At 42.5% G+C, this 16626-nt stretch overlaps 1 protein-coding gene across 1 annotated transcript in view; it reads left to right on the forward strand.

Moving 5' to 3' along the window:
- Positions 1–16626, forward strand: part of LOC107043966 — a 231473-nt gene that overhangs the window by 64398 nt on the left and 150449 nt on the right. Inside the window, exons 4-5 of the mRNA XM_015265693.1 lie at positions 6983–7321; positions 7394–7501. Coding sequence (XP_015121179.1) covers positions 6983–7321; positions 7394–7501 — 447 coding nt within the window. The remainder of the gene's footprint in view (positions 1–6982; positions 7322–7393; positions 7502–16626) is intronic.

The following is a 16626-nucleotide window of genomic DNA, read 5'->3' on the forward strand; positions in this document are numbered from 1 at the left end:
AGAGAGAGAGAGACAGAGAGACAGAGAGACAGAGAGACAGAGAGACAGAGAGACAGGGAGACAGGGAGACAGAGAGACAGAGAGACAGAGAGACAGAGAGAGAGAGAGAGAGAGAGGGAGATTTCGCCTATCTGGATGTCCGTACTGAGATGATACCACATAGACATCGCCTGTTTGCTCTGGAGGTATCACGTGGACCACGTCTTCCGGAACATCTGAAGCCTCTGCTGAATAAGCTGTCATCGACGGTTCTGTAACTTATGATCCACGGACAAAATTTCCGCGACAAAATAACCGATGACAATTTATCCGTTTGCAAATTTCTCACCGATAACTTCACCCACATCCAGAATTCCCGAGGTACGAAATAACCATTGACAAATTTTTCGGAACTTTCATTTAAATTGCATCCTCTTCTGAAGCAATGTCAAGGGCCACAAATAAATAATTAATTCAAAATTCATACATAACATTCAATTCGGAATTTTCAATTCAGTAACTCCGATTTTACATAAAATTACAATGCTTCCCCCACTCCAGTAAACCAAGTCCCTCCAATTCATAAAAGCTATTACCATTATTAATAAATATACTTTACAACCATTCACTGGCATTGAATCACATATAATTACAAATGATCTTGCATTAAATTTCCAATCGCTTAAGCAATCACTCCGATTCATTTTCAAACTACACGATGAACATACCAAAAACATCGTCACAACAGCTTCTACAACCTTAAAATAGTTACAACACTTTTCAAATAATTGAATTTTTCAGTAGAATTGTAAGAAGATACAATATTCTCAAGACGAAAAGGGAGAACGTCATCGGGAATCCTCGCTAATTACTGTTTACCATCCGAAATTGTGAAGAATTATGTGTTGTAATTTCTCGATAGATATAATGTACCAAGATTGAATTGTCGGCAGAATAGATGTCAACAATACAATTGTGGCTGGAAAAATTATCTTCAGTTTTATTTTCATTTGGCAATTTTGTCCCAAAAATTTCATCCGCGGATCATAAAGCGTGTTACCCGTTAACGGACCACTGGGCTCCTCGTTGAGAAGTAACTTGAGAAATAACTAGGTGTTGAGATTCCTGGGAGCCCATTTCAAAGAACTTCTTTAGGTCCTTATTAGCTTCTATGAAGTTCGTTCCTCATTCGCTGAAAAGGATCTTGAACATTTCTCTTCTGCTGATGAATCTGCAGTACGCAGCAACGAAACCCCCTGTTGAGTATTCGGATACTACTTCAAGGTGGACAACTGACGTGACCATGCATAAAAAGATGGCTAACCAATCCTTATATGCCTTGTATTCACGCCCCTTCCATGACCTGAGTGAGACTGGGCCTGCCTAGTCTATGCCGATGTTGAGGAAGGCTCTTGCTGTGCTTATGCGTGGAGTTGGGAGCTGCCCCATAAACTGCTGCGCTCGAAAGCCACGTTCTCGAGTATAGGAAATACATTAAAAAATGTATGATCTCATTGGAGCTCGCCCACCGGGAATCCAGTACGATCTCCCAATATGTGTTGTGGTGCGCTGGGTTCCTCCGTGGTGTATCTTTTGTTGAGCTTCTCTTATAATGAATTATACAAGCTGTGTTTCCTTGGGAACTATCACGGGATGCTTGATGTCTGGGTCCAGTGGAGTTAACCCGAGTCGTCCCCCGACTGGTAATATGGCTCTGTGATCAATTGTGGCGATCACCTTGCTCATTGAATGGGATTTCGCTAATTTCTCAACCCTGGCTACGTGTTTGAGCTCGTGGCTGAGGTATGCTGCTTAGGTAGATTTAATCCCGAACATTCTGGCTGGCTCCAGATCCGCTGGCTGAAGCGGCGTTGAGAGCGCGGTACTCGGGACTTTCCTATGTCTGCCGATGAACCTTAGACAAACTGCTGTATATTTCTAAACAACTTGGTATGCGACGGATATTTGTCGATAAGTTGCCAAACTTTAGGTTGCTGAGCTCGAGCGAAAAGGATCACTCCTAGCTTCTCCTCCAGGTCTGTTGCTGTGTCTATCTCTTGGCTAGGTGACAGCCATGCGTCTGGGGAATTCTGAATCACGATGGACCTGTCCAGCAAAAATGATTATTCTTCAACTGTGTTGCTGATACTCATCGTGAAGCATAGTCTGCTGAGTTTTGCTTTCCTGAGACCAGGCACCATTGAGCTTGAGGGATGGTCTCTTGGATTTTTAAAACTCTCTTCTGCACGAATTCTTCCTACCCCGACGGATGTGAACTGATCCAGTGTTACATTTTTGTTTAAAGAGTCCATAGAAACACTGGGATTTCTTGGATGTTGAGCTGCTGGGCAACGTACTGGGTTAGGTTGACTAGGACCGAGGCTGCTGTGAGCTGTAGTCTAGGTGTAGTGAGATTCTTGGTGGACTCTACCTTGCTTTTACCACAGACCAACAAGATGTTAACTTGGTCTGGGTTAGCAACGTTCAGGTAGTCTACTCTGGCCAAGCACCGATTGGAGGCATCTGCAAACCCGCGGTTTTCTCCGCTAGTATTATTGGTGAGGCCCAGCCATCTGGGGATTGCCGTCTCTGCCAGATGGTTAAGTTCCCCTCTGAATTATGTCCATTGCTTCTGGACTCTATCTGACAGTGTCTCGTCCACATCCAATTTTTCGACTCATAGCGTCTGTAGTAACATCTTGGCTCGTATAACAACTAGGGCGAGATATCTGAGGGGATCATAGAGTTGAGCTACTTCTGATAGCATAACTCTCTTGATGATCGGTGAGCTGATAGGGGCATTGGATGAGAGGAAGAACTTGTGGGTGCTGGAGAACCACGACAAGCCCAATACCTTGGTCTCTGAGTCTTCTTAGGATCGTATTTCTTGAGAAACATCTTGGGGTGAAATACTTTCTAGGAGCTCTGGGCCATTACTGTGCCACTTGGCGAGTGGGAACTGACACGCCATGCAGAGATCCTGGACTTGTTGGGCGACTTCTCGGAATCCTTGGTGTGAGTCAGCACTACCGCAGATATCGTCTTGGGTGGGTGGTGCGACTGCTAAGGGGTATTTATGTCCCTCATCAACTACGAGTTGATTGAGCATCCGCACGGCGAGAGTGGGCGCCAATCTTGTGACATACGTAACTGTGGTGAGTTGACACGTCTGGGTTCATACTCGGGGGTCAATCCGGAGTATCTGCTCGAGCGGCCAGTCATCTGGGTGAACTTGGATTTGGCAGAACATCTTGGTTATGTCTGTCATGAATACGAGTCTGAGATATTATTCTGTACCTCCCCCCCCAGTATGCATAATATCGTTCAGCGATTTGCCGGTACCTGTCTTGTTGGAGCGACTCTCTCTAAGGACTCCATGATGCGAAAAGAAATACTCGTGAGCTGGTTAGGTCCGGCCCAGCCGGCCCTCCCTCGAGAACCTCGATCCTCCTGCTACTGAAGCACCATGTACCAAGGTCATCTCGGAAGATTACCGACTGACCGCCGAACTCTCACCATGGTGCTGAGATGAGACAAGCCTCATGTGTGCTAGGTTCTCGTATTCACTGAGAAATTTTGAGTATTTCTTGGCTAGCGTTGGATCCTTATTAATCCTCTTCAGGAAGGTGCTGAGACAGGCTGGCGCGCGTGACTTGGAATCTCCAAGTTCACATGGTGTCGAGCACAGCGGCAGTCGTACTTCTTAACGACCTGAACTCTCTCTGGTATGAGTTTTCATGAAGTGCTCCTCGCACTCCAACTCCTCTAAGCAGAGCGTTGCATTTGTCGCAGCTGGGACTTCTTCTTAGGTCCAGAACGTCGTGAAAAGTTCTTGGAGATCGTCATTAGTGATGGTCGTATGGTGAAAGGAGATCTTGGCTGAGCTATGATGCTCTGGATCAAAAACATTCCAGCCAAACTTGGTGCGCTGGGCGACTGGAGCATGTGGGTCTGCTTTGACTATCGCTTCCTTGATGATGCAGCCGTAAACGTCTGCCCTGAGGAGGACTATCTATTAGCGCTGGAACGAGAAAACCTGGATCATCTAGCTGAGCTGATCGCTGTGCGGCCAGCAGATATTTGCGGCAGAGAACGAGGGTGATAACGTCCAGATTTCAGCTAGAACATGGGCTGTTAGCTCAAGTGTTCGGACTGAGTGAATGGAACGCAGTGATAGTTTTACAGTGCCTCGGGTGTGCCCAGGTGCTGATTCTCATATTCCGGTGATGTTAATCGTCGAGTGCATTCGTCGGATGTGTAACTCTTTAGCTAACTTTTCCGAAATAAATGATATCTCTGAGCTAGGGTCTGTGAGCATGCGCACCTTATGAAAAGGACTGGGATTAATGATGATATGAGCTAGGCAGTTGTGCTTCGATTGACAACTGTGAATTGGGTGTTCACAGTTGTTTGCCGAAGCAGTTGTAGCTCAATCCCTTATTAGCTACAATCTCCTTGCGAGCACCCGGCTTCAACTGAGCATATTCAGTACACACAGCGATGTAATGATCATCTAGACCCATTGAGTATGGGAAACGCCTCATATCCGCCCAGGACGATGTTGGTTCTGTTTTCCCTATCCCAGTCGTGTTAGCTACCAGCACTTTGCAGGGGCGTACTGAGGGCTTCCCTTGGATTTGATGGGTGTTGCCTTTTTAAGAGGAGCGTGAGGACACAGTCTTGGTAGCCACCGAAACCGTCGGGTAAAGACTCAGACCATGTTGCTGTTCGACGTATAGCCCGAGCACGACCGATGATGAAATCCTTTAAGGCAGCGTAACTGGTATACGTTGTGCTAGAACCAATTTTGTTCTCCCGCGATTCTGGAGTCCTGCTGTCTAGACGTCTGGCTACTATGTGGACGAGGATAATATCCCACTGATCAACTGGGCAGTCCAGTGCCTTGAGTGCGTTCAGGGCCTCGGTTACAGTGCTCAGTAGAGTATTGAGTTCCTTGACTGGATAAGCGCAACGCTGAATACCTTCTCTTACTTCGTGATGATGAAAAGTCCATGATTCTCGTATCGAGCAAAGAGCTATTCCCACGCAGGAGTGAAGGAGTCCTCTGAGAGAGGTTAGCTGGATATAATTCACTAACTTCCATGTGAATGTGGGGAGTTGGATTTTAGGAAGCGTTCTGGGTGCTGGCTGGTACAAGAATCCAGTGTTCAATCTGTAGAACGACTGCGATAAGATATCAGCCTCATCTGCCGAGTCGACCTCGGCTCTGATCTGAGTGATCAGCTTGATCCTGGCGATTGTGGAGAGGTAGGCGTCGTACACCTTGCCTGTGACGTACTCGTGGGAAAGAATGGAGGGGTCTTTGCCTCCAACTAGCTTCTCGTGCATCTCCTTAAATTCCGCCCAATACGTTTCGAGCATGTCGATATGTGTCTGGAGTACAGTAATATCCAAGGCTTTGAAGCTCTCTTTAACGACTTCCTTGGAGAGTTTCTCAATAAACGTCGCTCGGCCCCTCTGGATATTAACTCGCTCTTTGAACGACATTTCAAAAATGTAGGTTGTGATCTGAGATGCTGAGATCTCGAGATAGGTCGGAACAGTTGTCAATAAGTTACCGACCGCGTTGTTGTATCGACCACTGGGTTCGCCACCAGCAGATGACTCTGCTTGGCTCTTTCTAAACTAGAGTCCTTTGTATTCAGTTGAACCTCACTAGGAGCCGCTCACTAGATACAATGATGTTATTGTTTTGAATCCGCTTACACTACCCACTCTAAACACTCACGACCTTTATCCGGCTCGAAGGACCATGTTTCATGGGTTTGGAATGTTGGAAATTTGGGTCTGAAGGAGTGAGTGAGTGGGACTGCTGTGAAATTGAACTGTGTTTGATTCTAGGAGGGAATAATTGAGAACACTGACTATTGTCACTGAGGCTTTTACTGTTCCAAATTATTGTCTACACTAATCACTGTACAAAATAATGTAAAACATTCGGACTGCAGTTGAGCAGCGAATCACAAAAAAAAACTCCACAATTATGCGACCTCACTGGAGGGTCTAAGGACGATTCAATTATACAAAATGTTAAATTAGATGAATGAGACACTTTTAGACAATGCGTTAACGAAACACTCAGGATGAGTAACTCTGGACATGTGCTTAGCGTTATACTGGTTGTTACTCTGGGTACTGGGAATATAAATTAGCTTGGTAGTGGAGGGGATACTGGGGACCAAAAACGCGGGCGATCGCATAGTCGCGGCATCAAGCCTCTTCGACCAAGGTAGGTATCTATCAGTGCCCGCTGAGTGCGGCCACTCGGAGTGATGACAAATGATACATCAAAGAGTTTACCGGCGGGCGACTAGCGGGATTATTGACTAAATAAATTTCTTTAAATGAGTCTGGGAGAGAGATTTATCGGAGCCTACAATTTTTTTATCTAAAATTGTTTCTAATTTTGAAAATACTTCTGCAAGAAGATTCGACTCGATCGGTGAATTTTTTTTTTTTTAATACATTAATTTGGCTCACTCCTTTACTTCGTTGTACCGAAAAAAATTGTATCCAACGTAGTTAAGGAATTTCTAAGGGCTGAGCTCATCCTCCAATGATGATAAACTGCGTGGCATTTGGGTCCAAAAATTAAACTGATCATTTATATAAAGTTCGAAACGAAATTGGCTAAACTGTTGGTTCATACACTCATAATCCAAATTATATTGGATTAAAAAGGAAAAGTTTAAAGGAATAATGGAAAGTTATCTTAATGAGTCCCACCAACTGGCAACTGGTACCCGTGGTATTATCTGCTGCGTCACACGACTACGATGATCTGGTTAGTTATTGCGTTTTAAATAATTACACAATGATAGTCCGAGTTCAGAATGCTCGACTTACGGTATTTGGAAGAAGCCATCAGGAAATGATCGAGAGGTTTCAGTACTTCATTATTGAATTATGATTCAATACTATTACACTTAAAACAGCAATTCTATTTTATTACTAATACATAAAAAATTGCTTGGTCATTTAGGCAAAGATGCTTGCAAGGCACAGAGAAACTTTCTGAGTCCACGAATTGGAGTAGCGGAGGACAAAATTGCTCAGTATGCTGGCATCCACTATTACACTGACAAAGAGCTTCCAGTGCAGAACGAAGCATCATGCAGGTCCGCTTGCGAGCTAGAAAACGAATTCCTTTGCAGGTCTTATCTCTATCGTGGTTTGCCATTTGGAACAACTTATAACTGTCAGCTTTTCCATCTGGATCACTGGACTCTACCGGACGGCCCCTCGACTTATCTAAATGCCGAGAGACCCCTCATCGATAATGGCGACAGAATTGGGAACTACTATGAGAATTTCTGCGAGAGTATGTCGTCGTTTGGAGAACGTATCCCCTAGCAATTGATCGATATCATTTTAATATTTATTCATTCAACAGAACCAGCAGAACTGCCCTTTTTTATTGAAACTACGGAAGATCCAACACTCAATAATTTTACAAAAAGTACTGACGTCAACTGTGATAAAACTGGAACTTGTTATGATGGTAAGTAAGTTACAATTGGTTGATTCCTAGAAAATTGAATTATGTTGTTCGATTTATTATCCTCACAATGCCTTTACTCGAATATGGGCTTGCAGGACGAGCCGAAGGCGGGCTCACCTCATAGAAAATGACTTATTTAACGAGTATGACTACAATCCTTACCTTCGGCTCGAGCTGTAAATCGCTACCCTCGTCGCCAACGTCGTTCACCAACTCGTTAGATAAAATACATTTTTTTCACGTACGTGTCAATAGCGTGGTTTTCCACAGCGGGAAAAAATGAGTATGGAAGCATATTAGGGGACCAGGGGTTCCTCTTCCTCTCACTGAAGCAAAACCAATATCAAAAGAAATTCTAAGTGTAGAATAAATATTTAGTAACCAAAAAAAACATCAAATGAAGAAAAATTCGAGAGTAAATTTTGGTATTATGATATAAACAAAGTGACACGAAAGTAGCAATAATATATTCTCAATAAACTTCAATTTGTCTTAATAGATCGCCTGAGAATTTTTGAAAGCCAGTCATTTTCGCAGAAAATGGAGTTATTTACACCAGGAAAAAATCCAGGAAAAAATTGAATGCTATCTACTTATCAATTAGTAATTCGACTCGGAAAACTCCTCAGCACTGATGAGCTATAGCACGCTTAATAGTCGGTCCTAGTTTGATTAACCGTATTCGGCATCAAATCTGGTACCCACTTAGGATGTATGGGCCGAATCATGATTACCTTATCTAGACCGAGACAATATAATTCGATCATTTTTTGAGTTTTTGTGAGCTCATATTGACCAACATCTTTTGCCCGATATCACAGACATCACAATCCCTTCAGTAATTAAGAAAATCTGTAGCTGTTGATAACAATTATTGATTAATAAAATAGAAAAAAAACGAACCATACTTGTATAATGGGACCGACGTCGGTGGCCGAGTGGGCTAGACGCAAGTAATGTGCGAAAGGTTGTGAGTTCGATTTCCAGTGGGACCGAATTTTTCAACGGAAGGCTCCGGCGTACGAAAGGTTGCTAATACAATAACCGCTTGTACCGGCATGGGTTCCCTGCGGTTTCCCATGCAACTTCTATGTTCTATATGTAGAAGTGCGAATGTGGTACCGTGTAGAATCCACCGCTGTATGTATAGGGTTGGATAGAGCGCCGAAGTGAGACCCGAAAAGGAGACTCAAAAAGCCGGAAAATAAAAAACATATTTGTATGACATTAAGAAAGAATCGTTTATATAATAACAAGCTTTTCTTCGATTTTTACAAAATTCACAGCCAATCCAATACATGGAAAATTTATTCATATACGAAACTGCAATGAACATTTTCGTTACTCGTCAATGCGTGTTCTGTCAGATCAGCGTACAGTCATTGCTAATTCTGTTATATCTCCAACGATATCTTTTCTCGCTACTTTCGGCTGGATCGCGATTTTGATGCCCGTAATACAAAATAGATTTCATCACACGGCTCTGAAAGTAATTTGAATGAATGTGGTTATTATCCTTTTCTTCGGTCTGGTTTATGAACGCATATTCGTCAGAAAAGACTTTGTGGATGAAATCGACTATCATCAAAAAAATTATGGAAGCACAGAGATATCTTGTACCACGAGTATCCAATTACTGCTAAGTTGGTACAACCTTCGATGTCAAATCGAAAATCCACTGGGATTGTTGAATTCATACAGTTTTTTGGTGACATATCCGCTTTGGAACAAAATCAAACGTGTTATGTTCGAAGACGTCAGCGTCGGAGGACAACTTTAGGAAAAAGTGATTATTTACGGAAAATAAAAACTAGAACTTTTGATATAAAAATATGAAAAAGTTAAATTTCCAATTTAGAAATGAAGCTAAATATTTTTATATTTTGAATTTAATTTGGACGACGCTAGGTTTGATTTTTCTTTCCTACCTTGTTTGATTCTACTAATTTGGAATATCGAAAGAAGAATTCAGGGATGAGGAAGTTTTGATGGATTAGAAATAATCAAAAGATTCCGAGTAAATTTTGTGCTCAAAAGTAATCTTCTATATTCTTAATCCTTGAAAAAATACAAATTGAAACTTCGAATAGAATCTAGAATTTCATGTAAAATTTATAACAAATATTCAATTATTAAAATGTAGCAAGAATTGAAAATTTTATCCCTGGAAAGTTCCTTATAAAATTTTGATAACCGATTACTTTGGATTTCGAAGTATTGAAAGTGCTTAAATATTTAACTCACAATTTATTGATGTTTAGTAATTTAGTCCTTAGGTTTTTATGTTGTGGATCCTTCGGTAACACAATCGTCCTTCTTCACGAGAATAAAGGCTTTCCCTTATTCTATTATGAATACTTCTTATTGCACTACGTTCAGCCACTCGCTTATAATTAAGACAGAGTTTGAATAGTTTTTGAGAATGTCCACACCCGCGGGAACTGATGAATTAGTCTTCTTAAAATGCAAGAAACACTCGTACTTTCGACTCAAGGATGCAGTATCCCTGTGCACTTTCGCCCGTTTAGCTATTTACTATTATTGAAATAGAGTACCACGCACTATATCGACTCTATCGCGAATTATAGTATGGGAGGACCGAAAGAGACAGATCGATTCCGGAAACTAGTTTCCACTAAGTCAAATTATCGCTCCGCGGGTGCTTCTCAACTGTCTTGTAATTTGGACTTTGGGGAGCGGATCGATTCATGGTGGTTGCACGAATCGATTTTTGATTGGTGAAAATTATGGCGTGATTTTTCCCACCTCTTATTCTTGGAGGGAATCGATCTGTCAATTCAGCAATTTTGACAGCGCGTATCATGTGACACTCTGTCGCAATGGCAATTGCACTCACCTGTGTGGTAAAACCTCTTTGTGATGATTTTGTACTTTTGATTTCCGTGATGGTGAAATTAAACTGAATTTGAATAAAATATTCGGGAATATTCGAAAATAATTTGAAAATGATAGAAAAAGCTATTTTTATAGATTTTTGGACATCACAAACGAAAAAAATTTCAAATTCTCTGGGACGAAAATTGGAAACACGTGAGTTTATTAGGTTTGGGACTCAATTTTTACAGATTTTTCATGAAATTTATTTAATAAAAAAAAATTGAAAACAACGAATTTAATCTTGAAAATATTGTCCATCATTTTCTATGACCTTGCGCCATCTCTCAGGTAACATTCGAATGCCGTCGCGAAAGAAACTTGCAGGCTTCGAGCCGATAAAGTCATCGACAATCTTACGCACATCGTGCAGCGTTTTAAACTGTTTATCCACTAAGGCGTGCTGCATGAACCGGGACAAGTGATAGTCGGATGGGGCCAAGTCTGGTGAATATGCCGCGTGCGGGAGAACTTCCCATCCCAAGTTTAAGAGGGTCTTCTGATTCGCGCGAGCAACGTGAAGTCGAGCATTGTCATGCAGCAGTATGACTTGCCTGCTTCCTTGTCCAGTAAATGGGCTTTTCCGATCAAGTTCTTCGCTCCGTTTGTTCAGTTTTCGGCTGTAGCGTTCCGCAGTCACCGTCTGATCTGTTTCCAGGAGTTCGTAATAAAGCACACCCTTCATGTCCCACCAGATACACAGGAAAATCTTCTTTAAGTAGATGATCTGTTTCGGCGTCGATGTACTGGATTGTCCGGGATCTACCCACGACTTTTTACGTTTGTGACTCTCGTAAAAAATGTACTTTTCATCAGATGTCACAATTCTCCGCAAGAAGTCTTTTTTTTGGTGCCGGGCAAGCAGTGAAAGGCACATGTTCATACTGTTACGGTATCGAATGGTTTAATCTATCCTTTTCCCCTCTTGTAAAATGAACGAAAGTTGATTGTCGTTTTTCTTAATGTTTTGTAAAGAACTTCATTTCTGATTGATCTTTGTTCCATAAACTATTCTGAAGGACTGTCAATAGATACCCCCCTTTGATTATCCTGAATTATTTCTTCGTTAAATACAACATTTGGTGTCAGAAGTGATTGAACTCATCGCACATATTTCTGGATCTCTGGAAAAAGAGTGACAACTACCGACAGAACGCAATGAGTGACGAGTCGGATGGCGATTCGAAGATTCTTCCCCGGGGGCCAGGAAGACATCATTATCGCCCATTTTCTGTTCCCGAGAGAGGAAATGGACATGAAGAAATGAATTCGAGATTCCAGAGACAACAACAAGAGACTGATGAGTGATTTGAAACGTTGGAAAATTTGTTGGAGAGTCGGATGCAGAACTTCGAATCGAGGATGAATGATCAACTCAACGAGAAACTGGACGAACATCGGCGTGTGATCGCAACAAATTTAGATGAACGTTTTGAGGACCAACGCCAGACGATCAATCAAGGTTTTCGTAATATCATGAAGGAATTTTTGGAGGAGAGTGGATCGAGGAGAGAGCAGTCTAAAACAGATAACGTCTCATTAATTAATCTAACTAACCCCAATGCTTGTAGTAATGCTTCTGGTAGTAATCTTGCTAGCGCTGGTAATAATGCTAATCCTGCAAACAATCCTCCATTCCCAAATTCTAGTTCTGAAAATCAGAACAAAATCAAACTTCCGATTTATGACGGTAAAATACCGTGGCTCCAATACCAGAAACAATTTAATATCAGCGCGAATCACAACAGCTGGTCGGTTGAATCGAAAGGTGCGCATTCAGCTGCTTGCTTGAGAGGAAAAGAACTTGAAATTCTCGAATTTTTATCGCATGAAGATGCTAAAAATTACGACAAATTAGTGCGAATTTTAAACGAGTAATTCAGTGAGGAGCATTTTGCTTGAATGAATTATCGAGAACTAGAATTTCGCGAGAGAAAAAATTCTGAAGACATCGCGACTTTTGGAGAAGAAATCAAGAAACTATCCCGACTTTCCCATCCAAACGTTTCGCACGAGGCTCGGGATAAAATGGCTTCTAGTCAATTCATTAGAGGGCTTCACGATTCAAATATCTCTTCCCAATTGCGTAAAGAACGAATTGAATCTTTGCGTTTAGCTATTGAACGAGCTACCGAGTTGGACGTAATCGAAAGAACAACAAACTCCGAGAATTACATAATTGCTGGACGCAAACGACCTTTCAATGCAAAATTCCCTCAATCATCAAATCGATCGTTCAATGGAACTGTCGATCAATCTTCAAATCAACAATTTCCTCACAAATTAGGGCAGTTTCCTCCAAACAAAAATCGAAAATTCAATGCTACAGTTGCAAATCGTTCGGGCATTGTGCAAATGAATGTAGATCGAATTCGAAGAATAAATTATGCAGAAATTTTACAGCTCAATTTTCTAGATGTCGTGATTCTATTCGATCATCATCTTCCAAACGTCCGAACAACTACTACCAACATTGTCGACGTACTGGCAACGCTGAAGTTCCTTTTCATACGTCGAACTCTACTTCACCAACAAATTCAAGGGAGAGAAATTTTGATCAGGAAAACTAAGTAGAGTCAATCCAGCGAGGGATGGATTGGCTCGGAGAAAAAGTTTCAATCATTGCTACCGATCTATCATTGACAAAAAACATTTGCATTTGAATCCAACGTTAACTGGAAAGATTGAGACACATCAATGCTCCATGTTAATTTACACAGCATCCGACATTTCCATTCTCAATCCAAAATTCTTTAATAAACATTCCAATAATTTCAAACAAGTTTATCAACCCATCAAGATTCTAATCGTGGCTAAAACACCTTTCCACCATTATTCGATTCTGAATACTACCATTCACATTTCCAACATGTCGATCAATTTGAATTTGGTTTCAGCTGATATTATGGAAGATTGCACCTTGGGATTGGATTTTTTATACAAATCGGGACTCTTTGTGGTCTTGTGCACGCTTCTCCCTGGCAATTTATCTTGGCCAATCCCAAGGCCAATTTATCCTGGCCTTTATCTTGGAGTAAATCTCCTGCTCCTTCTTGGACAGATCCGGCTCAATAAATATTTTAGTGGCGCGGAGTTTACTTTTAGAACTCATGATTTCTTCCTTCAGTGGAATACCAGCTAACTTGACTGAGATCAATTTGGAGGGATTTCTGCCTAGTTCTCTAACCTCCACAATACCCTCAGCGACATCAAAGTACTTTTTTAGAAAGGCCTGAGTCTCAGAAAGAACATTGTTCGATTCCCTGGGTAATCCTTTGATAATGATGTTGCTCCTCCTAAAAGAGCATTCTTGCTGGTCCAGTCTCCATTCCAGGTCATTCAGGATTTTCTGTTGGGCCTTGTCGAGGGAGCTAGGGGGGTTGACTGGGAGCCTTGAGGGCAATCTTTTTTAAAAGATCTTCGTATTTTGAGTCCATTTCTTTTTTCAGCGAGTCCAGTTTTTTGGTGGTTTTCAGTGATTCACCCTGCATTTCACGACGAAGCTTTTCGAATTCCAGTTTATTGCTCTCATGAAAGCTCGACAATTTTTGTTCCATGGAAGCTTGTTGTTCTTTGATCTGTACTTGAATCTGCACGAGTTGCGCCATCAGCATCTGGAATTGTTCCTTCCGGTCATCTGGGGGAGGGTCGTCAATTGAAGGATCGGGCATTGTTGTAGGAAAGGAAGATGTGAGGGAGGTAGGGAGAGTGTGGGCATGGGACGGATTTGGTCGTTGGGAGTTAAGGTGAAAAGGCGGCGGTTGGAACGCTTGGTGCCAGATTTTCTTGGTGACGAACCGAGATCAAGTTCTTCTTGCACTTCCTCTTCCCTCTTGCGTTTCAGGAAATCTTTTAGGGTGCTATCAGAAAAACTCCTGTTGTGGCCGAGGGGAGCTTCTTTTAAGGCTCTCCTTTGAAGCTGGAGCGTGGAAACAGCAGCATTTGATTTATCGATAGATGTGCTGTGTTCACTCGGCAGGATGCTGCTCGTTTCGGTGCAGGTCACAACGATAGCCGGAGTCGGTCTACTCGGAGTTGTGTTGTCCAGCTGATGGTAATTGCAGGGATCTGTCTCATCGGTGTTGATTAGCTCCATGTGAGGCTTTATAACCTCAATATAGACACATTGCCAGTTCTGTTTAAAGCAAAATTATCAGATAAACTCGTGATTGCAGTTGGTAATTAATTATTCAAAACTCACGTAGAACTCTACGGAATTAGCTGTCAGGGCCAGAATTAACCAAATCAACTTGAAAACTTAAATAATGAAAAAAATTGGCGGGACACCCAAATGCACGTGCAGGTAGCAACTTAGCCCGAAGCAGAACCAGATACAATAAGATCCAAATAGATGGGGTATGGTACGTATAGAGCTCGTCCCAGGATTCCCTAGTACTACAAGCCTCACGCTCACCATCTCGAGGGCCCAGATCCAATTGTGGTGCAACTAGCACTTCCAATACCTTTCAAAAAACTAACTATATGCAAAGTCGTCTTCTGGAATTGTAAAGGCATCAAGCACGCTTCAATCAACCCAGCTCTACCCTGTGCGGACATCTGCTGCCTCTCTGAGACTCATTGCACTTCTGAATCAACATCTACGCTCCCTTTGCCAAATTTTTTCTGCATCCAACAGAATTTCCGCAGCCCCGCAGAAAAATTTCGCTCAAGAAGAAGAGCTAGTGTTGGCCTGCTCACATCAATAACAAATAAATACACTGCTGAATTCATTTACTGCTCAAGATGGTGGCTGATTTCTCGGATTTTCTGTGCAGGCTGGAAAACTGTAGTAGGCTCTTTCTATATAAACCAGGATGACAAACTAGAGTCGGTACTTGCTGAGTTCCAGGGTATTTTAGACGAAATCCAAATGAGATTTCCAGACGACTGTCTCGTCCTAGGCGGGGACTTCAACGCCCACGTTGGAGCCCTCGACTCCCCTCTAGTTGACTCTCTTGACCAATCTCTTCTTCATCGCAACAGAAAATCTCATGATGTCATCCATCAACGACGAGGTGAACTTCTACTGAAATTCATATATAAAAATGGCTTGGTGCTCATCAATGGGCGCTCCCCCAGCGACCATCCAGCACATTACACTCATGTGAGCAGCGGCAGATGGACGACTATTGACTTGGTCTTCGTGGATGCTGCGAATCTGGATCTCATCAAATATCTTAAAGTTGAGGATTACAGGGCTGAATCAGACCACTTTCTAGTAACATTGGAGCTCTTCACCTTTAGCAGCACCTCGCCATATGCCGGCTCTTTTAGCCCCCCAGCTAGTAGAACTCTTCGTTGGAAAGGGCATCTAGGGCAACGTGTCCAGCCGGCCCTCTCCTCATCCAGCATAATTTTCCAGAATTTCGAAGACGCGGACATCAGCTCTCTAAGGAGTAATTTTACTGCTGCTGTTACTGAGGTTGCTCAAGACGTCAACATGACCACAACAAAAAACCATCAACCCAGGATTCACAAACCCTGGTTTGACAAGGAATGCCAAGACATGAGGAAAAGGGTCTGTGCTGCTCTGCAGGCACTGAGGCGCAAAAATTATGATCATGAGAAACTGAATCCCTACACATAGTTGGATAAGGAATATGAACTTCTGAAAAAGCGGAAAAAAGAACTCTACTTCCTGGACATTACTGACAAATTCGCAAATCTATGCAATCCCTGTCAGTTCTGGGCCATAGTGAAGCTGTGCAAGATTTGCTTCCCTTTGATTGAGTACTTAACACCCGCAGATTGGTCAACGTTCTTGAAGAAAGTTCATCTACCTCGTCGTCTTTCGGACCTTACCTTTTTTGGAGTCTTCGACCCACGCTTGGATCGGGACATTTGCCTGGAAAAGCTCTCATCAGCCATCACACGCTTCAAGCTGGGGAAGGCTCCAAGTATCGACCAGGTAACCAACGAATTCTACAAGGCACTCCCCAGACCATGGTTGCTTTACCTGCTGGGATTGTTCAATAAGATCGTGACAGTGGAAGATTTTCCCAGTGCCTGGGCTCAATCCATCCTATTTATGATTCACAAAAAGGGCCCGCACACGGACCCCTTTAATTACAAGGGTATTGCCCTCGTCAACTCTAGGGCCAAGATATTTACTCAGATCCTGCAAGATAGACTTTACAGCTGGGCCATAATCGAGAATCTCATCCCAGAGGAGCAAGCTGGGAATTGATGGCATGTGATTAGTAAGTTTGATGATATGCTACATGGAGGTG

The sequence above is a fragment of the Diachasma alloeum genome, unplaced genomic scaffold, assembly GCF_001412515.2.
Source record: "Diachasma alloeum isolate Michigan unplaced genomic scaffold, Dall2.0 Dall_scaffold_00649, whole genome shotgun sequence".
In the NCBI taxonomy this organism is placed as follows: domain Eukaryota; kingdom Metazoa; phylum Arthropoda; class Insecta; order Hymenoptera; family Braconidae; genus Diachasma; species Diachasma alloeum.